We start from the raw sequence: 20,951 nt of genomic DNA on the forward strand, positions 1-20,951 counted from the left end.
AATATGGTTACCTCTGAACATTTTTTCCTTCTCTTTTGACATGTCTTTAATTATTCACAAAGCAGAACCATTATCTGTATTTGTCAGCTGTTAGTGACACTTAGATGCCATCACAGAGGCTGAGGGCATTTGTTTTCTCTCTAATCAAGCTATGCATGCTCACCTACTAGTGAATTAGTTGCAGGCAAAACAAAACTGATCCTATTAAACATGTATTGGATGGAAAGGCATTACATATTTAAATAGAAGATGAGGATACATAGATATGATAGGGTAGGATACAAAATACGGTAGGATGTGAATTTGCTATTTTGAACAAGGTGGGAGAAGCTTTGCCCAGACAAGGATCCACTTCTATGTGTGTTACACATTTAAGCTACATCTCTAAGAGACATGCTATCTAAAATCAGTGGACACAGTTACATTCATATTCCCATCTTCAGGTATTCCAGGAGTCTGATTTTTTTCAGTGTAACTAAAGGTGACCGAGCACGCTTAGAAGTCCATGTCTTTCAGATATTGCAGGCTCAGTATTTAAAAACAGAAGCAGCAGAAAAGCTCCTGTATCTGAAAACCTTGACCAAGTAGTTATGTATAACACATATGTATTTAAACCTGTATTTGATGTGAGTACTGAATTGTTCAATTTTTCAACCTCACAAACTTTTAAAATAAAGAAATGCTTTTAAGTTGAATATTCCTGAAGTAGATGTTAGAGAACAGCCGTGGGCAGGGAGGAGAGTTACATGGGGAGAGCTAGCCCAGGGCGCTCTTCTGTGGAGATAACAAACTGAAAGGCAGTCTCAAAATAATACTTTTTACTTTTACAGTGCCTTTAATCTGAAAACCAAAAAGCACTCTACAGAATCCATGCCCTCGCTGGGCTGCAGTCACTTCTGGCTATTCCTTTCAGAGGCATTTCAGCTGCTGTCTGTCCTCAGAGCTGGTCTGTCAGTCCTAGCCTGGTACCTCCCCAGCAGCAGCCCTGTGCAAATCAGAGCACCCTTCAGAAAAAGAAAATTGAGAAATAAACATTTCACAGGCATGAGCTTCACATCCACCAGGGCAGTCCAGAATTATGGACACTGAAACAAACACCCACAAAACCAAACCAAAAACAAAGACACCCACCAAAGATGGAATAGAAGTGGTTTTAAGTGCTGCACAATACACAGCTGCAGAACTAGACAGAAACATGGACTACTTTGAGAACTTTTAGCAGGTGTAAAAAAGAGTTTTCTCTTGATTTGTGGTGAATCTCATTGCAGAAAGAATTTAAATCAGTCCTTAATCTTGCTACAGTGCTTTTCTTTTTTATTTTTCTTTTCCCTTTTTCTTTTCTTCTTTTCCCTTGGTGATGTTTCCTTTCTGAAGACTGTATAAAGCAGGATATAACGAAAGCATTTGCTTCTCTGGCCTTTTGAGCTGAATTATATTTAAATACTGTTCTTCCAATATCTGGAGGATGATGAGCTTGTGTGTTGCTTCCCTTTAGCCAGTTCTTTGCTGTTCTGAGGACTTCATGATTCTCCATCACTGTGTACACATGGAAAAGAAAAAAACACCAGAGTCATGCTGTTGGGTTAGTTGTCTCAACAGGAGATAACATGCAAGAGTATCTCTAGAGCTCATGAGAAGGTGTTACCAGAAAATAAATCTGTCACTCATGGGAAGGATGAGCTGCTCTCATTTGCAGTGCCAGATGCTGGCAGCAAGGGCTGCTCTGATTCCTGTCCTATGGTTTGTGGCTGCCCAGCACAGCTTTTCTCCTGCTCCTGGCCCTCTTTCCACAGCTGAGGATAACCTTCTACAGATGGAATTTTTTGTTTACATCTGACCTCATAACAGGTGCATTTTCTCTTTGTCCCACTGGTTTCTGCCCAAGTGGCTTGCTCCCTAGCACTTTTTTAATGTTTGCCTCAGGCCAATGTCAAAAATGTGACGTCTTATATTGGCTGTTTTGGTTTCAGTCAGCAGGGACAACAGCAGGGTTTTAAACCACCTTGGAAGCTAAAAGGACCTCTCATAATCTTAATATTTCATATATTTTCTGAAGTCTCTTGCCAAACTGAGGCACATCCTGGGAATGCAGTACTTCTTTGTGTACTGACTTATCACCCACCCAAAACATCTCTCCATGAGAAAGAGTCATGCTTTTTCAGACAGAGAGACTAGGAGGGTGCCAAGCAGCACCCAAGGCAAACCAAATCTGTCATGTGAAGAAGGTGATTGCTTGTACTCCACACCCTACAGTGACCCATGCTCTGAAGGGGACAAGCTGTACTTATTTTGCTGGGACAGTAAAGGTCCCTGGAAGAAAGATTAGACTTGTAACCCTTTGTGCACCACAGAGCATCAGCCCTTGCCTGCTGCCCCTGTGCCTACTGCCTGCTCCCTCCTGCATGCATGGTCCAGGGCAGCTCAGGAGGTTTTGCAATTCTGTGCTCAGGCACAGTCAGGATTCTAGCACTAGGTTTCAAAGGCAAGAGATATTTTTTCAAATACTTATTTTGAAAAATGTATATAAATTTTGAAAATGTATATATATATATATACACATATATTTGTAACTTAGCCTGCAAGGCAAAGGTAGGTGACCTCCACTTACCAGGGAGCTCAGGCTGTCATATCTTGCCTCCTGTGCACAAACGTGCAGCCTTTATTCTCCTGAATACAAATTTTGCCATAATAATAGCTTTGTTTCATTTTAATTCTTAGTCTTTCACTTTCCTGGCTCAAAACAGCTGCTGAAAGCATCTATTTATCTGTATGTAATTCTCTTTCTGAAATTATTCATCTAAGAATTTGGTTGGGAAAAGCAGCAGATTTTGGGCTGATAAGATTCACTTGCAGAAGTCAACGGGAAGCAATTTTTTTGTTTGTTTCCCCAGAAATCCCACCACTTCAAATAACTTTTCACATTGAAATGAAGCATATTTCAAAATTTCATGTGAAATGAAATTTGAAGCAGTAGTTTTGAGGTAAGGGAAACACTCAGTTTAGAAATATTTTACCACCATGCAATGTGGTAAAATTGTTCTTTAAATTTTTAAAAATTTTTATATTAAAAATTCACTTCCTCTGAAAAGTAGTTTTGGAACAACTTTCATTCTAAAAATATAAAAGTGTTGTTACTGAAATGTTGTCTCATATGTTTTCAAAATTAAATCAAAATCATTCATAATTCAAAACATTTGGGTCTTGATGAACCTCCCTCCAGCATCTTCATGAAGCAAGAAAACACCATATCTGTTCAGTGTAGCCTTGAGTTGTTTCCCAAACTGAAATATCAATAAAATCTAAAAAAGAAATTACCCTAATTTGAGTAGAATTTTTTAATAAGTCTTTCAGATTCTGAAATTGAATCTAATATTTGTGGACATTGTATTCAACTAATATCTTTTGTCTGAACAGCTCTGAATGTTTTAGAGATAAATATCCTATTTTTATTTGCATTTGTTTGCCTTTCTACAATTTAGAGGCATAAATTTCTCTACAGTCCGATTCTAAGATACTATTCACAAAAAAATTTGCTTAAATAATGTGTATGCCTTTGCTCTGACAAAAGCATACTTAACTGTACAGGGTTGCTTTTTTGTATCAAGGCTTAAGCTTCACTATAGTCTTCTGAAATAATTCTGTTTTACAGTGGGGGAGCTTGAGGTAGGGTGTAACCCAAATATGCCTTTTGATAGCCAGGAGCAAAACCCCTTTCTTCTGATGGGGTTAATGCAAATCCAGTACAAAAAGACTCCTTAGCAAAGATGGCATTTAAAATGTCAGGTCAAACTGGTATGTCATGATGATTTTTTTTTTCTTAAAATGAATTGTTAAAGGTTTGGAAAGTAAATTCAATGCTAAGAGTGGTGTTGTGCCTAAAAAGCCTTTTACAGATTGGCTTCTGCTGGTGTTAGCCTATGGCTCAAGCATCCTTTGTCCTCTACTCCCTGCTGCAGTCAGTGGTATGATCAGCAAATCTGCTTTTACAGAACTGCTGTGCAGCTGCCTCTCCTTAACAATTTTCCCCCCTCTGAGTTATCATTTAGCAGCAGGAAGGGAAGACCCAGATGGCTAACAAATCCAGGATCTTTTCCAGTTGCTAAGGGTAAAATTAATGTGCCTGCTTGCATCTGGAACCTAGGATCTAAGGGGTTTTTTTCAAACAAAACTAAACTAAAACAGCAACAACGATTTCACTTGCAATAGGTCTAAGAAGAAACCTTGTAAATACAAGTGGCTGTACTGGACAAGCCCCAGCCAAAAGTTCTGAAGCTGCAGCTTTGGGGCAACTGAGTTGCAAACTCTGCAGCAGTGGTGATTTAACATCCCTGTTTCACTCCTGAGTAAGGAAACTCAGAAAAGAGGATTGGAATATTATAACAGTCTACAATGAGAGGTGCAATTCTGCCAGAGAGGAATGTTCAGCTGAATTATCTGGTGCCATGGGAAGCAAAAGACCTAGGTTCCTCTCCCTGCTCCTGGCCTTGCCTGATTGCTTCACCACTTCCACTGCACCAGGGATTTTCTTGGCAGGATGGTTTGTTTGTTATCATACCCTGGCACAGAGGAGTTGCTTTGCCCACTCCTCAAAATGCAGCTGCAACACAAGGGTGCAGGCAAGGGCAATGTACAGCCTCTTGTTTCCAGCTGGAACCAGAATTTTTAATTAGGGAAAATTGTGAGGGGTTTAGGAGTCCTGGCCAAAATCCTGAGGAAACCAATCAGAAAGATTTTTAAGTTTACAAGCTGTCAGGATTGCGGTTTTGCATCCCACTGGGATCTCTGCTTGGACTATCAGCTAGTGCCAGCTCTGGGGGAGTGCTGCAAGGGGCACTGGGAAGATCCTTCGTGTTTCTCATTCTTGTTTTTTTCTTGGAGTCAGACAAGTCCCTGCCTATGAGGTCACAGCTCCAGCCAAAACATCTGGCAGTGGTTCCCAAGAACCTGTAGGCACCAGGTGGCAGAGGGGAACTGGGTGCCTGTGGTGAAGAGTGCCAAGGAAGCTATGCTGAATGCTTGTATTGACACCTTGGGAAACTGTGATTAAAGTCTGATCAGTGAGTGAAACTCCATCTGTGCCATCTGGTTGTCTGTCTTGCACCACTCTACAATTGCAAGATTATTTAGCAGTGCAGTTTCCAGGAAGAGACCTGTTTAGAAATAAGAGTGTCAAGCCTTTTGTTTAAGTTGAAGTCCCTATATGTAAAAATTTTAAAACTTAAATGGACCAGAAAATAATTATATAATTGCAGACAAAAACAGATTATTTTAGAATTACATTGATTGTATTCCTTCAAATAATATAATGAATTAAAGTACCTTGGGTTGGCGATGGATTCTTTTTCTTCTTCTCTTACAGTAGGCAAACATTCACAGTCACCTGGGACAGGGTAAGAAAGAAGACTGTAGTTACTCTTGGCAGTTCTTCTACATTTATTTCAAAAATGCATTAACTTTTATCATGCAGTCATTCTAGAATATAGATCTGCAGATGCACTTCTGCACCCTTTAATCTGCATGGCCCCCAAAGCATAAATATTATACCTCCTTCTCTTTGACAGGTGTTGCTCTAATTTATTTATTATCTATATTACAGTTGTTTATGTACACCTATAAAAATGAGCTGTTTTGAGGACTGTCTCCTACAAACTGCCACAGGGAGGGTTTTTTGTTATTCTTCCATTGCTGATAGTTGCACCTATGCTTTATAGTCCAGCTGCGAATTTGGGGCTGGAGTTTAGGGAACACTAACACACACATACACACACTGAAGTATGTAAAACATTTGCTCCCTTGTCTCCACAAAATTTTAAAATATATTTTACACCACTATTTTCTCATGTAGTGCACTTAATGCCTCTCTTTCACTACTGCCACTCAGCACATGTTTTCAGCAAGAGCTTACAGACCGCGAAGGTCAAAGCCCCATCATGTGGAGCACTGTGCTAACGCAAAGAAATGCTCCAAAGAGCTTTATGTCCTGAAAAACAAAGCATGCCTAGTAGGTCAGGCAAATGAGCCATTTGGATAGAAGGCAAGGGACTAGGAATGAAGCAAATATCAGTGTTTCAGCATTTCCTAGCCAGTGAAAAGCTGGTCATGGTTCAAAATCAGGCCTTGGTTAACTCATGACTTACCAAAGGCCTGCAATTTTTGAGGAGAGCCTTTAAGGACAATGAAGACCCCTTAGAGATTTTGACTGGGGAATTCACCTGGGAGGAAAATGGGGGGGGGGTGAAATGCAAGGTACTTAGAAGTAACTGAGAAGTGAGCCGAAGATGCTGCTGCTGGTACTTACTGCATGTTCTAATTGCTCCATGGGCTGATAGTCTTGCAAGGGTGGGGAAGGACATATTCATAGGTTTCTGGCAGGAATTTAAATAAATGGTGGTCTGAACTACGAGCAAATGCATATTTCTTCTACAGTACCTCAATGTAGAGCACAAAGCTGTCGAAATTCTGGAGACTGAAAGGACTAGATGCTTCAGAGAAACTAGTATTTAACATTAAAAATGTGTATTTAAAAATATAAATAACATTCACAGCTATGTGTGTTTAATAGAAATGTCTACTGCAAACTGAAAACATTTATGAGATTCCATCACATATTAAAAATAAACTCCCACACAAACTAAAATACTCCTCTAAAAAAATTCTACCCCTGACATTTGTTCAGTTATTTTAGTAGGGGGGAGTCAAGAGCACAACTGAAAATGTTGTAGGAAAAGCAGTGATTTGCATACAAAACGCCCTCCATTGATTTTCTATGCATGGGATCTACGTCAGCAGGCAAGAGAAGGAGGACAGTGTAGAGGGGTTACCGTGTACCATTTCTGTTCATGCTGTTCATCCACTTATCAAGCTCTTCCATTTCTATCTCCATAACAGAGGGTGTGTCTTCTTCAAAAATAGGACTTGAGAGAGGAGGGAAAAAAGCGTTACACAAAATGCTTAATTCAAACAACTTACAATAGAGTAATTTTATATGACTCTCTTGTAATTCCACACACATGTATTTACTCTGGAAAGCCATCCTAGCCTAGTAATCTGAGAAGATGTCAGGCAATGGGTGTGAACCAAATGCCCATAAACAGATGCGAGGGAGCGGCACTGAGATGCCAGTCCAGGGCAGAGGTAGGGCTGGCTGAGACATAACATGCAGAGGGACTCAGACAGTGCAGCCAGGGGCATGCCAGAACACAGGATCACTGCAGCTTCCTGAAAACTGTCCCTGCTGTAAATAGAAAACTAGAAAAAAAAATTGTTTGTCCCTGCCCTCCTGGAACACATGATAGATGTCCCATTGCTCTAGTGTTAAAAGCTGAAGGCCTAAACTTTCATCATAGCTGTGACTGACATTTGCAGTGACTTCAAAAGGAAAGGTCATGAGTGGAGTAGCTGCATTTATTTAAATGCCTCTGCTTAGCTTCCTTTTGCTTATCATTCCTGCAGTCATATGATAGAAAAAATATTTTTAGCAAAAAAACTTTTTTTTCTTCCTCCTAAAGCAAATTTGTGAACTTTCAACATTGATTAGCAAAATGGAGCTTAATAAAAGGTAACAATAAAAATTATCACTCTGATAAGAACCACACAGCTTCTGTCTAGTTTTCCAAGCAGCTGAGGCATTGCTCCTGTGGCAGCTAGGCAAGCCTTTCTGCCTCACCTCTGAGTAAGAAGACAAACTTGAAAAACAGGGGAGCAAGACACAGAGCTTATTCTGAATAGTAAGAGCCTGTGATGAGCCTGGGAACTGATCCCCTTTGCTCATGGGGCACTTTGTATGTCTTTTGGCTGATGGAGCAGGAGGTGCCTAGAACAGTCACTGCATGGGCTGTGGGCTATGGGTGTCTGTGGGACAGCTCTTGCCTCAGTCACCACTAACTCTTGTTCTCCTGCTCTGGTCTTACACCTTCAGCCAGGTATTGAAGTCACACTTTAGTCACCTGTAGAGATAGCTTGTTCAATTGATGGCAAAAGGTAATGGTGTCTAGTGTACAGCTAAATTAAAAGAGACAGTGAAGGAGACAAAGGTTAGAGTAAAAGAATTTTTTTAAAAAGAATGATATTCATAAAATTTACCTTTTCACATTTTCACTTCCCAGCTCATCTGGAAAAGAAGAAAGTTGGTTTTCATAACTCTGCATAATATATACCCCATTTTATTTACAGACTGCATGCAAGCCTTGAATAGGGTCAAGTAAAACAAGCTGCATTTTCAAAAGGCATAGAAACTAAATTGCAGATGAAAGACAAAACATCTTATCCTGTTTGTAATTTTCAGAGGAGCCCATTATTTCAAATCTAAAAGCAGCTCTTTATTAGCTCAGCCATGCTGGGAGGAAGCCCAGTGTTAGAGTTGCAGTGGGCAGGACAGGGCAGATGCACACTTCTCTGAGCAAAACAGATGTGGTGGGGGAAACAGTATCCTGAAAAGGAGCCACTTCTGAAAAAAAGTTGTTTACTGGAAGCACTGGGATATTTTGCTACAGATTACACTCAGGCAATCCAGCTCTGTCTGGAGACTCTGGAAGCCACTCATGGGGAGAAGAAGGGTGGGGGCAGTTGGGCTGCATGGCAGATTAGATCTCAGTTAGAGAAATGAAGCTGAACTAGCCAGATATCAAAAGAGATCCAATGCTACTTATGACTCCAAGACAAAATAAAGATGGGGAAAAAAATGGTGTCACATAATTCAGATGTAATTCTGATAAATATCTTCACCTCCAGGAATCAAGTGACTGAAAAACCTGTCTTAAATCACCTTATTTTGAGTTCATTGTTGCCAGTGGGTGATACCTCCCAGTTGTTTCAGCACATTCCCAGATTGCAGAGCCACCCCAGAGCCACAGAGCTATCTGTCCCAGCCTTGAGGATGCTCAAAATCCCAGCTCCAAGTAGTTGACACAGGGCATGAGATCCCAGGATTGTGTTCCTGAAAGGTACCATATTTCCTAACCCTCTAAAGAGTGTACCTGCATTTCAATCATCCAGAAACAGACAGACAGCTGGGTGCCTGGTTGTGAATTCCGAGTTGGTTAGAGGGGGACCCAGTGATCAGGCAAATGCAGCTTAAAATGCCTTGAAAACTTGATTTATAATCTGTGTTGAAGGTGTTGCACTGTCTGCAGGCTGGTGAGCTTAGAGCTGCGTTCTGGCCATGTAGAGATACTGATACAACCATTTCAGGGTCTCACCAACTATGTGGTTTTAATACGACACCTCAGTTTGTTTTCTGTGGCTTGACACTCCAAGTTACCAATTCCTTTGTTAACAGCTCACAGCAGCTTCCTGAAGCATTGCTCACTCTACTGCAGCACCCAGGCAGTCTGACCTAGCTCATTTGCTGTGATGTCTTCATAGCAGCCACCACCTTATGGAATCAGGATCCCTTAAAATTGTTCCTTAAAATGGTTTTGTTTGTTCTTATTTTATTGAAGCTCCAAGCAGCTTTACCTTGTGGGCGCTATGGGCAATAGAAGCTTTAATTTCACCTTGCATAAAGTTGTTGAGCATAAAGACAGAACAAGCATTTGCAGCCACACAGTTACATCCCTGAGCATTCTCAAAATTTCCAGGGGCCAGAGATTAGTGGCAGGGTTCCCACGGGTGTGGCAGCATGAGCAGGAGGTGCCAAGAAGCAGAAGTAGCTCCTGCCCAAGGAGAGATGAGTGGCCAGGTATTGCTGGCTGGGGAGGATCCCTCTCTTTCTTGTCCAATGTGCAACTAAAATCAGAGAAGGGCATCTTAAATGTAGCATCCCATGCCTCAAAATAACGTTCTTTTAATGTTGAACTCATCCTAAAAATAGCCTTTTGATGCGCAAGAAGACAAATTTACCTTGTTTAGACTTTTTCCTTTTATGATGCATTACAAAAAATGTGATCAACAAAATCAGCAGGACTAGCAGTGCCACAGGGACAACATATATCAAGATAGACTGTTCTGCTGCTTCTAGGCTGTCCTCGTTGTTCACAGCATTCAGTTCAGTACTTGGAGAACTCTGTGTTTCAAAGCTGCTTTCAGTACTGCCTGCAGTTACAAGTACTGGCTCATGGTCATCCACAGTCGAAGGACTCGTAGCAGGAAGATGTGTTGCTGTAAAAGTGGGTAATATCATTGATCCATCTCCTGATCCATCATTTTCAGGGCCTGTCAAATATATGAGGACAACTTAACATTTTATGGTTTCATCAGTATTATCAGTGAGTCTCAGTGTACAGCTTTAGTATTTACTTCCCATTTGATGTATTAAGAAACAAAAACCAGCAGATGGCCCATACACAGAGATTTGAAGTCTTGGGCATCAGATGTAAAATTAGATCACAAATTTGTCACAAAATCTTACCAGTCATGACCACATTCTTCAGCTGACTTTTACTGGGACACGTCAGCATGTGTCATCTGTCTGCACACAGCTGCCTTGCACAGACAGACTTCTTTCCTGCAGGTTGGCATCCGGTCTCACTCACATGTGAAATTATTCTGCTTCTCAGTAAACCACACCAGCCTGTTTTGCATCTCAGTCTTGGCACATATGTCTCTCCCCTTACCCAAGGAGTTAGGTACTGCCTTCAGGGAGACCATTATCCCAGGTTCACTAGTTCCTTTGGTTCATTCATCTCTCTGTTTCTGTGCCTTTCACAAATTTGTTAACTTGGTCTCACTGGGAAAAACAGAATTGGTGAAAGGAAGTCTGAAGGATGCAAAAGTTGATGACTTCCACTTCTGCATGGACTGCAAGAGATGGTATTAACATGGGGACATTACTGCATACAGGTCCAATTAACTGTTCCTCTCTCTGATCCTACAGGCTGGCTGAAGGAGTGTGTGGCAAAGCATCAGTGCTGGGTATTCCTAATAAGTGCTAAGACTAAGGTTTTGAACTTGGATCTCAGTTTTGATTTCATTTATCATGCATTTTGCAAGAAAAGTGGCTAAAATTGGCTGTGTTGGTAATAGTGAAACAAGTGGGGATTTTGTATCTTAGGTAAGAGTCTACTGACTGTCACAGTTTAAAACGTTAAAAGAAATACAGCAAATTCTGGGCTGACACTATATTCTATACTGATGCCAAAAATCCTTTTGTAGCCAAAGGTGCAAGAATCAGTCTTTAAACAAATTACAACACCAAAGCCTTCAATAATTTTCTTAACATTAAATTAAATAATGGGGGTTTTGTGTTATCTGCCCTTTCAGATACAATGCCGGCATGGTGCACATCTCATTTTATGAAATAAAGCAGGGTGGGATTTCATGACTTTTACAATTACACCTTTCTCCTCATTCTTGTAAAGTGCTGGGCAGCCAGAGTTTCCACTAGAGTTAGCAAGAGCTTAAGGTTTTCAGCACCTCAGTGCTGGCATTTCCAATCTCACAGGACTGGAACCAAAAGTACTTAGCATTTTAAATGCTTTTGTAAACACATTAATCTTCATAATGGCCCTGAGAGATGAGCAGTTATCATCTCCATTTTACAAATGAGGAATCAGAAGGACGGGGATGCTGTCCTTCCCAGGGATGGCAAGTGAGAGAGAAAAACTGGGACTAGAGCGCTATCTCTTGCTTAATCCACTCTGCAGCATCTCCTCTCCCACCAGATTTGTCTCAAAGAGGAGATGAGTATTTCATGAGACTGTATTCAAGGAAACCCAATTTCAAATGAATAAAATTATTTGAGTGTGACAGCAGTGTTTTGTCTAGATTTTTATGCTGCACTTATCACACAAGCATCTGATTGTTTCATCCTTTCCTAAAAACTAGGAAAGAATTTGAATACTTAATGTAATACTGTGAAGGTCACCAGACTCTTGCACCACAATAGGAGAATGAAAATAATAGCTCTTCTGTGGCAAAGCACTTTGTATCAATAGTCTCTCTGTCTCTTCTGTATTCAGTATTTCTGTCAAGAGCAAAACACTATCTCTGCCTCCCTTGCAGGTAATGACCCCTAAGGCATGTGCTGCTCCAGCCCTTCCCATGATCTGCTGGCTGTCCTCAATCTTTTCACAAAGGACAGGAGGGAGAGCTCCTCTCCCTTACTAGTTTGGCCATTTGACTTTTCCTTTCTAAGGTAGTTTGTAGTTCCCGGTGCCTGCAGCCACTCCATTTCAATTCTGTTGTGCAGAGCTGCAAGGCAGCGCTAGAGATGTCTGTGCTGCAGACTGTGGCGAGATGAACTGTGCCACAGGCGGGGCTGATGACCCACCACAGCCTCACTGAACCTCTTCGGTGACCTTGCTTCATTTTCCTCCTCTAGCCATCGCCCTTGAAACCCATTGCCTGCCACACTTGACATATTGAGAGGGACAAGCCTGTTGCTTAAAATAGAGAAAGGGTGTGGAGAAAATAGCTTATTTTTCATTTACTCGTAGAGCTAAAATGGATTTTTCAAATGTCTAAAGAATGGTGTGACTTTAAAGCAAAGCGAACTGTCACACCTCATTAACTGCAGTGATAAACTTTCAGCTACAGAGAATGCTGTGCTTGATTTCTGAGAGACTTTTCCGGTATCTCTGCTACTTTGCCTGGTTTTGAACTATGAAGCAGACTTCAAATAATTTGTCTCTGTGTGAAATAGAATTACCTTTTCTAGTCTCTAGGCAAAGAAAATAGCAAATCACAGGGAGTGACCTTGCTGCCACATATTTTTGTTCACTTTGCATAATTCCAGGGACAAAACAGCATCTCTCTGGGAACACCATTTCCTCTCACAGAGATCTTTTCTCTGAGTGAATTAAATACATCTTTCAGCAGAAGGGCAGCCAATTGCACAATATTCTTGCACGGATATTGCTCTTATTTCCTGCATTTTACCTGCTGCCTCGATACATCCCCCTCCTCTGTCACCTCTGAGGAGCAGAGCTTGGCCTCAAGGGATGCCTCACCTGCCACCCAGCAGTTCTCACTCTCAGACCACCCACACATCACCCCTTTTACACAGTAGGAAAGTACAACCTGCACCTGTGTTGGCCCAGCAGCTTGCACCAGGGAAGGATTTGTACCTCCAGTCTGGCAGGGAGAGTCGGGCTCAGGCCTCCTGACACAGCCACCTGCCCTGGCCACATGAGACACACGTGGTTGACCTCATGATTGCTGCTATTTTTCGTAGTGTTTCAGTTTAAAGTGCTCAAAATAGGAGCGGGCTGTGTTGCAGCTGGCCCCAGTGGCTGTTTTGCAGGGTGAATGAAAGCTGGGCATGACAAGGTTTGGAGCAGGGCAGAAGAGCATCTGAAAGCTGGAGATTTTGTGAGGTGCTGTTCAAACATTTTCTCCGTGCTAGATTTGCAGTGGTAATTCATACCATGAACTGTCTTGTCAGCAGTGCTGGGGTTTCATTTTGCAGAGAACTACCAGCTCCCTGCACATGGGAATCTGACTGCAGTACAGCATGACATCCAGGATGGAAAAGCAAGGCCAGTGGACTGCAACAAGAGCAAGTCACATCTGACCATATAGATGTCTCCTTGACTTTGCAAAGCCTATGGCCTTTCTCTTGTTGAGCTCAGCCTCATGCTGTTGGCTACAGTCCAATATCCATAGTCACCCCTCTGCACATCTTGTCCGAGGAACAAATGCTTATACAACAACCACACTGGCTTCATCTTTGTCTGGATCACCTGGAACATGAATGTTGGTGACTTCTTCCCATGTCAAGGGAAGTGGAAGGGACCACACTACAGCTTCAGCCCAGCTTGTATTACCACTTTCCATGCTTTCAAGAGCAGAAGGCAGAGGGGCTGGCATGCAGCTGCATCCCAACCTGATGAGAAGGTGGGCACAGCTGGAACTGGAGCTAAGTTGCTGGAGCTGGAAGTCAGGAAGTTCTCAGGTTTCCTCAACTGAGGCATTAGAGGGTCTAGTACTCAAGAGACCAAAATGCTTGAGCAAGCACTTGCAGCATCTCAGAAAAAGTTCAATTAACAGTTCTTAAAAATGATAAAAAAGCTATGGCTTTGTATGCAGATATCATGGTATAGGGTATTACTCAATATTTTCTACTGTAAAAATATGCTTGGATCACTGATGGACTTTGCTTGAGTTTTGGAGGTGCTCCCAAACCTGCTTTTCATGGGAGACAGTGGGAGTTGAATATACCAAGCAGTTTTACAGATTGGAGTCCAAAACTCTACATCTCAATCAAACAAGCAACATTTCTGTTGTTGCAGCATTTCTTCCTCTGAGGTTTGTGCTACAGCACTCAGAGGTGGTGGTATGGGCTTCCTGACGAAGTAAGCAGGCAAACAGGTTTCTGAATTCACTTGGATGCAAGGCAAAGGAAAATAGCTGGCAGTCAGCACATTCAGTTCTGTTGTAAAACCATCAGTCTCTCTGCTGCCTTGCCATCGGACTCAAGGACTGGGGTCCCTCAAGGGAATTTTTCAAATTACACTACAGTGCCTACTTGGAGGAGAAAAAGGAATGAGATAGAAAAAAAGCAAGAGCTATGTCAGTAAGATAGCCAAGCTTACTAGTTGGAAAGTAAAATTTTTGTTTCTCCAAACTTTCCCATAAGCTATAAAAATGCAGTGAAAGGAAGGCTCATGAGAAGGTGACAGAGCAAGAAAAGGCTATAAAGCTGGAATAAAGTTGCCACATCCTATATCATTCTGCTCCATACACACATTGTAGTGCTATAGTTATACCACTCCACGTGGTCAGTATGATCCTCTCTCACATGGCTCATCCCTGCACTGCTCCTCTCCCCACATTTCAGATTGCTGTAAGAAGGGCTGTTCCTTGCCGTGGCCAGGGCTTGCCCGGCTGCCTGTTGTGGCAGGTCTCTCCTGTCGGTCTGGCTGGAAGAGGAATCCTTAAAAGCCTGCAGGCTAGCTGTTGGGAGCACACACTCTTCTGATGAGGGAGCACAAGCATTTCAGGGTGGCTAATCTGTAGACAAGATCCTATTAAAGCGAGGTGCTTAGAAAGCGTTATCTAGGTATAACCTGAAAGAGGAAACAACTGTTTAAGCTCATTTATACAAGATGGAAACTGCTTTTCCTCACTGTATTTCTATCCAGCTGAAGTGCTGCATTAACAGCCGATGTTGCAAATTCAGTCACACATCTTAGAGTCAAACTGTGAACCTGTAGTCTCATTTCTCACCCCCAGTACTAAAGGATTTCCAGACTAATTTATGCATTTAGTTGCTTCTACTTAATCTGATAGCCTTCTAGCTCTGCATCTGTGATACCCGTGCAACCTCACCGTGATGAAAATCTCTCAGTTCTCCTTGCTCTCAGGAGGACCCTGAAATTAAAGATTCCAAAGCTCCAGAGGCTTTCCAGCTATCATAAAATCTCCTGAGGGAAAAGAGACTGGTGTCACTGACTGAAAATTAGTATACAATCTTGCTGATGTAAATGAGAGATTTTCTGAAATGTCTCTGAAGCACTTGAATAAAACACAGTGAATGTTTGTGGATGTGGATGAAAGGGAGGAGTGGTAGTAAACATGCAGGACAAATTTATGTATTCAGTAGAAAGGATTTTTCATCTGCTTTTTAGGATACTGCACTTTGGAAAGAGAATATATAGCAAATCCTCATTTCTTACATTATTGCTTTGCTAGAAAATTTTAACAGGTGACTGTAACAGGCTCAGTCCAATTCTCAGTTCATTACTCTAGGGGGGAACAGGTCAAAACTATTGCTCCCTTAGAGATCTTGGCTTTGTAAGGGAGGCAACCTAAAAGGCACCTTCTGCCAAGGACAGAGTCGCTGCCTGTGCTCATGGTACAAGCTGCTGAATATCTGGATCTTTGATAGCAGTGCTTCTTTGAATGACAATTCAAAACAATGGCACAGAGACACAGGCAAAATAAAGCACTACCTGCAACTACCCCAGCTCTTCCACTTGGTGAGCTTACATGTTTTACTGTTCCTCTCCCTCACACATTTTTTTGCTTCCCATGTCAGACTACTTATGTTGCAATTTCCCACACATTTCACTGAACACTGGAGATGGCATAGCCTGGGAAATGACTATAGGGTCAGGGCCTGTTCCTGTAAGCTGTAGTAAGGGTCTTAATACTTGTTACCAGGGTCAGCACACACACCTAGGTAGGTTTTCAGGGCTACTGCAAGGCTGAGCAGTGAGTACCATCCCCTACAGTGGAGGTGATGCCCTAGACTGTTAACTGTAGGGATTCCTGACTGCATTAAAGCAAGGGGAAGGTAACTGGTATGAACCCCAATGTCCCCTTAGTATGGAGCTGGGAGAAGTCCAGTGCCCAGAGCTAAGACCTCAAGAATGCTCTTAGAGTTACTGGAATAATGGTAGCATACCAGGGAGAAAATCATCCATAAATCATAATCCAAATGGCAAGGCTAGGCTTTTATGAGGCTCTGGTATGGTATGGGAACAGGACTTATAAAGACTTTAATCTGTCTGTGTTGCAAGATTTAATCATACTCTGTTTGCCTAGGTCTCTAGACAGTAGACTGCTTTAAAGGTGAAGACTGTGTCTGGCAAAAGGTGAAAAAGCTCCTTTAAAAGTCCTGCCCTGTTGATCTGTGAGCAAGGAAGGGTGAGGGCAAAGGATCTCCCAGGGAGGCTGCTCTCAGCAGAGGGGTTCCTGACCCACCTGTGCCAGTGGGGTACATAAGCCCTACATAAACTCTCCCCCCACCATCTTAATTTCCCCCCAAAGCTCAAGTCCACAACTTCCCTGTCCCACCCCTGCAGTCAGAGTATGCCCCCAGGAACATTTTGGGGCTGGTTGCATAAGCAAGAGCCGCCTCTGTATGGGGAGCAAAGGTGCTCTCCTCCCCTTCTTCAGCTACTGTGGATTGGCTCCATAGAGTCAGAGCTGACAGGGCTTGGGGAGGGCTCTGGCAGGACTGACTCATTCCCAAAGAGGAACCATTCCAAAATCAACCAGAATTTAAAGGTGGACCTACTGGTAGGAAGTCTCTGAAGGCAGTGGGGAGTGGGTTGGGACACCTGGTATATGACATCGTTGGTGTTTCCTGCAGCCTCTAATGTCCATTGCAGAGATGGGCAGGGGGACAGCCAGTCATGGGCTGAGGGGCCTGGGGGCTGAGGCTTTCCCCACCCCAGGGATGTGGTGATGAAATAGTAGCTCTCAGTACCCTGCACACGAGCTAAGGAAGCAGGAGTCTGATCACTCGGCATTGCCTTCATTGCTTTTAAAGTGCTCTTCTGTTTCCCTGGGACCTCTGTGTTGCTCTGCCCATGGCGGGATTTTTGTTCCTCTGAGGGCTTTGATTCTGAGCTGCATTCAATGCTTGCAGCATATTCTCTTAATGTGTCTGCAGTGCAGCAGGGCTGTAGTAACATAGCCAAACCCAAACCACTTTATACCTCACTTAGCTCACTCTTACAGCTAAGCAAGTCTCCTAGATGTGAGCAGCTCACCAGCATGCTAGGAGCCTGCAGCCCAGCTCTACACCTTGTTTATAGTATTGTTTTTCAGGGAAAAGTGCCCACACCAAACCACTGATTCCACCAGTGCATTTTAGGACATTAAGAGAAGAAGTCCAGTGACATCTGAGAGCAACCATCCTCTTTCCCTGCTTTCTGTAGAGCCCCTGCTTGTTACAGCAGCACAGAGGCAGCAAACACTTACAGTCTGTACCAAGGAGCTTTGGCAGGGATTTTGTTGAGACCCACCACCTCGGCACCACCTCAGCAAAGTCTCAGTACAAGAGCTGCCTGTCATGTTCAGTCGCTGGCTGTCAAAATGTCAGTGGAACCAATGACCCCTGCAAACACGCGAGAGCCTCTGCAATGACACCCCAGCGCCTCAGCATGTTGTCACAAGCAGCTTTTCCACTCATAGTTCTTCCCTTTAGAGGGTCAGGACCTAAGTCCATGGTGCTGGCCACTTTGTTCTGCAGCTGAGAATTCAAAATATTTGTCTCCGGAACCGGCTGTTCCTTTGTTAAACCAGTTTCAGTGCGCCGTGACTGCGGAAATCGACAGTCACCTTTTGAATGGAGGCAGTGCTCTGCCTTTAACTTTGCTATTAAACACTGACGGTATGGGTGTGGGGTGTAAAAAGTTCAACAAATAACTAAAATTAGAAACAAAATTGGTGGGTCAATATGGGAACTCCGGTTCCCTACACACCTGCAATTTAAGAAATGTAGGAATTGTAGGATTCTTTTGCTGCTGCCTGGGGATAGGTCTAAGGAAAAAAGAGTCAAAGCTTTGAAAAAGACAGGCAGCTGAAAACAGAGAGGGTAAACACAGCAAAAAGCAGCAGAGAGCAAGTCCCCGCAGATCTCCTCCCAGCGCTCAGTTTGGAGGGTGTTGCCCTCCACCTTGGTCCCATTGCCGCAGGCAGGACACGCGGTCCCACCGGGCAGGCGAAAGGCGCTTTGGTACTCACCATCGGCGGCAGCTCCCGCGGCCAGCGCCAGGGCAGAGAGCAGGGTGAGGAGCCCGGCGCTCCGCATGCTGCCCCGGCAGCGCTCCCACCCGAGGGGCGCTCCGGCAGCCTGCCTGCTGCACCCTAACATCTACATTTCCTGCTTCCTGCCGGGGTGCATCTCAGCTGCATTTCTTCAGGAGATGGACTCTCTTTGATGGGTTTTAGGAAGTGATGTAATTCCGTCTGGGCCTGTCAAGCGAGCAATGATTGCAAAAGAAAGAAGAAGGAAAAAAAACCCCAGAAGTTGCTCTTCAGGCACGCACTTGGCTGGAGCACCTTTATGCTGTAGGTGAGAGAGCTCCTGCTCTCTTCTTCTCCTTTCGCTCCTGACTTTACTACCTTCTGTCTTCATCTACACACAATGCCACAGACATCATACAAATACAAGCCAGACACAAAATTTCGTGTATGGATGTTGGCAGGAAGCTTTTATGTCACTTTTCAGGGTGGTTGAGCAAGAAAATTGCAATAGTGCCTCCCGTCCTGCCTTGGTTTTCAAGCTGTAATTCTCCCCCCATCAGGGTGGAAGACTGCATGCATTTACAGTCCCAAAAGGCAACCCCCAAGTGGGTTGTCTTCAGCAAATGGGATGAATGGCTGGCTATCTTAGCAGCCTATAACTGAGTATTCTGGGCTGGTTTGTGCTGAGGAAGAGCAAAAAGCAGAAAACCACATCAGTTTTTGTTACTAGCAGGTGGCTTAGCTAGAAAGGGCTTACACACCAGTGAGCTGATGGCTGTAGATGACAGGGGACAGAAGATTTCAATCCCCACCAGGATGCAGGACCTGGCATGGGGGGCCACGGTGCCAGAGTTGATGGAGGTGGCAAAGGGCAGGTAATTCTGCCTCCTTTCCTCACTCCTCTTGATTTTCACTCTCCCTTGGTAGTCCCTGTCTGAGTGTGCAGATCTTGGCTGTTGCCCTCCCAAATGCTACCTTGTCCTCTGTTCCCACCACACCATCACTGTCCACACACTCAGAAACACACAAGGGCTGGCCAGGGGCTTCCACATATTGCCTGTTGCTGGGTAAGAGCAATGGAGGACTTAAAAATTAAACCAAACATTTTCAATCTTCTTGCTATATAGGTGGGCCCAGCCAGGGCCCAGGATTTGGATCTGGATCTAAACTATACATGTACCCAAGCAGGGAGAGTGGTTGGACCACAGGTTTGGGTTTTTTTGTTCCACCGCAGAAATAAGTGCTAGATCTAAAATCCATCTGTCTGGGAGAATCTGCACTCCAGATTTTATTCTGGAGCATCCCAGGTTTGAGCCATTTTAAATACTTGCGTAAAATTTCCCAGTAATAAACTAAGGAAGGAGGGTTGAACAGTGTGACAGGAGCTTCATAGTACTTCCCCTAGACATCAGTGCCTGTCAAAATCTGATTTCTGGAGAAAAAAATCTAGAAAAAAATCTGAATTTGTTGAATTCTGGAATTTGTGGAAGCTGGTGAATCTCTCTGTTCAGATTGGTGGGAAGCAATCAATTGCTGCTGTGGTTCTCTAGCTAATAATTTTTCTTAACACACTGATGCTTTTATAGGTCATCAGTTATAGGTTATTTAGCTTGAGTTGCTGAGAAATAGGTCAGTGATTCATTTAATGACCAGCTTGTTGATAGATTTAAGTCACTCGAATTATATAGTTAACTAAAAATCTGAACTGGTTGCTTAGTATTGGCGATGTATGTTTATGGCCTTCATGAAATAGTCGGGGTAGGGGGACAAAGTTACAACATTGCACATGCAAGAAAATAAAGAGGAACTCTGAGTTTTGAAACCACTAAGGTGACCAATTAATTAAATATTTCTAGGAGATATTCTTTAATATGATGTCATAGTCATACACAGTAACACGTGACAGAAGTGTCAGGGGTGAGACTTGCCAATACTTTTAAGATTTTTCTGTTAAAAAATGACAGAAACTCCAAGTATTAGTAATAGTGTCTAATTGACGTAGACAGTTTGAATGGCAGAAGTCCAGAAATTGAGGCTACCCAGGCATCTCCTATGTGCTCAAAGGTGAATTTGTCTAGTCTGGCAGTAGGAAAACTGATATTGGGTCAGTGTCCTGCACAGGCAAAGCATGTCTGTGTTTTCAGGAGCAGAGTCTCAGATCTTAAGGCTGTCACTATTGTCCATCCTCAGCTTTCCTTGGACTTTAGTCAACAGTAGACAAAGTCTTACTATTTAACAGTATTTTCATTGCTTTATCATATAGAAAAGATGTGCTATACTCCTTTACATTTCTTCTCCATCTCCTTCCCAAGTTTGCCACTTTTCATCTTTCTAATACCACACAGGCTGCAAACATGCTCTTCTGATTTACCTGCCCTGCATACTTGGTGTTTTTGCCCCATTCTGTAGACTTAGCCCAGCTCACTCATCCATTATTAAAACATAAACCTAGACAGAGAAACTGGAAGGAAAAAGAGGAAAGGATTTGTGTTTGTTTTTTACATTTGCTGCATTTTTATCTCCTATTTCTAATGTTAAAAACTGCATTCTTTTCTCTATTCCCTTTCAGTCTTTCTACATAGGTTGTAGCCTTT

The 20,951-nt window shown here is 43.0% G+C and overlaps 1 protein-coding gene across 3 annotated transcripts; it reads right to left on the reverse strand.

Moving 5' to 3' along the window:
- Positions 1 to 812: 812 nt before the first annotated feature.
- TMEM154 (transmembrane protein 154) lies at positions 813 to 18,619 on the reverse strand. 3 transcript variants are annotated; one of them, XR_014851678.1, is made up of 6 exons: positions 18,355 to 18,594; positions 9,841 to 10,152; positions 8,083 to 8,110; positions 6,822 to 6,914; positions 5,320 to 5,380; positions 813 to 1,536 (listed from the first exon to the last, which is right to left on the reverse strand). XR_014851678.1 is itself a non-coding variant. In XM_085058511.1 (6 exons), exons 1-6 carry the CDS (start codon positions 18,482 to 18,484, stop codon positions 1,521 to 1,523), a joined length of 633 nt encoding a protein of 210 aa, XP_084914637.1. In that variant the 5' UTR covers positions 18,485 to 18,581; the 3' UTR covers positions 813 to 1,520. The 3 variants fall into 3 exon arrangements, 2 of the variants coding, with proteins under 2 accessions (XP_084914637.1, XP_084914638.1); XM_085058511.1 differs by having other exon boundaries at positions 6,829 to 6,914; positions 18,355 to 18,581; XM_085058512.1 differs by lacking the exon at positions 9,841 to 10,152 and having other exon boundaries at positions 6,829 to 6,914; positions 18,355 to 18,619.
- Positions 18,620 to 20,951: the final 2,332 nt, after the last annotated feature.

Source organism: Lichenostomus cassidix, chromosome 4, assembly GCF_008360975.1.
Source record: "Lichenostomus cassidix isolate B80296 chromosome 4, HeHo_3.0, whole genome shotgun sequence".
Taxonomy (NCBI): Eukaryota; Metazoa; Chordata; class Aves; order Passeriformes; family Meliphagidae; genus Lichenostomus; species Lichenostomus cassidix.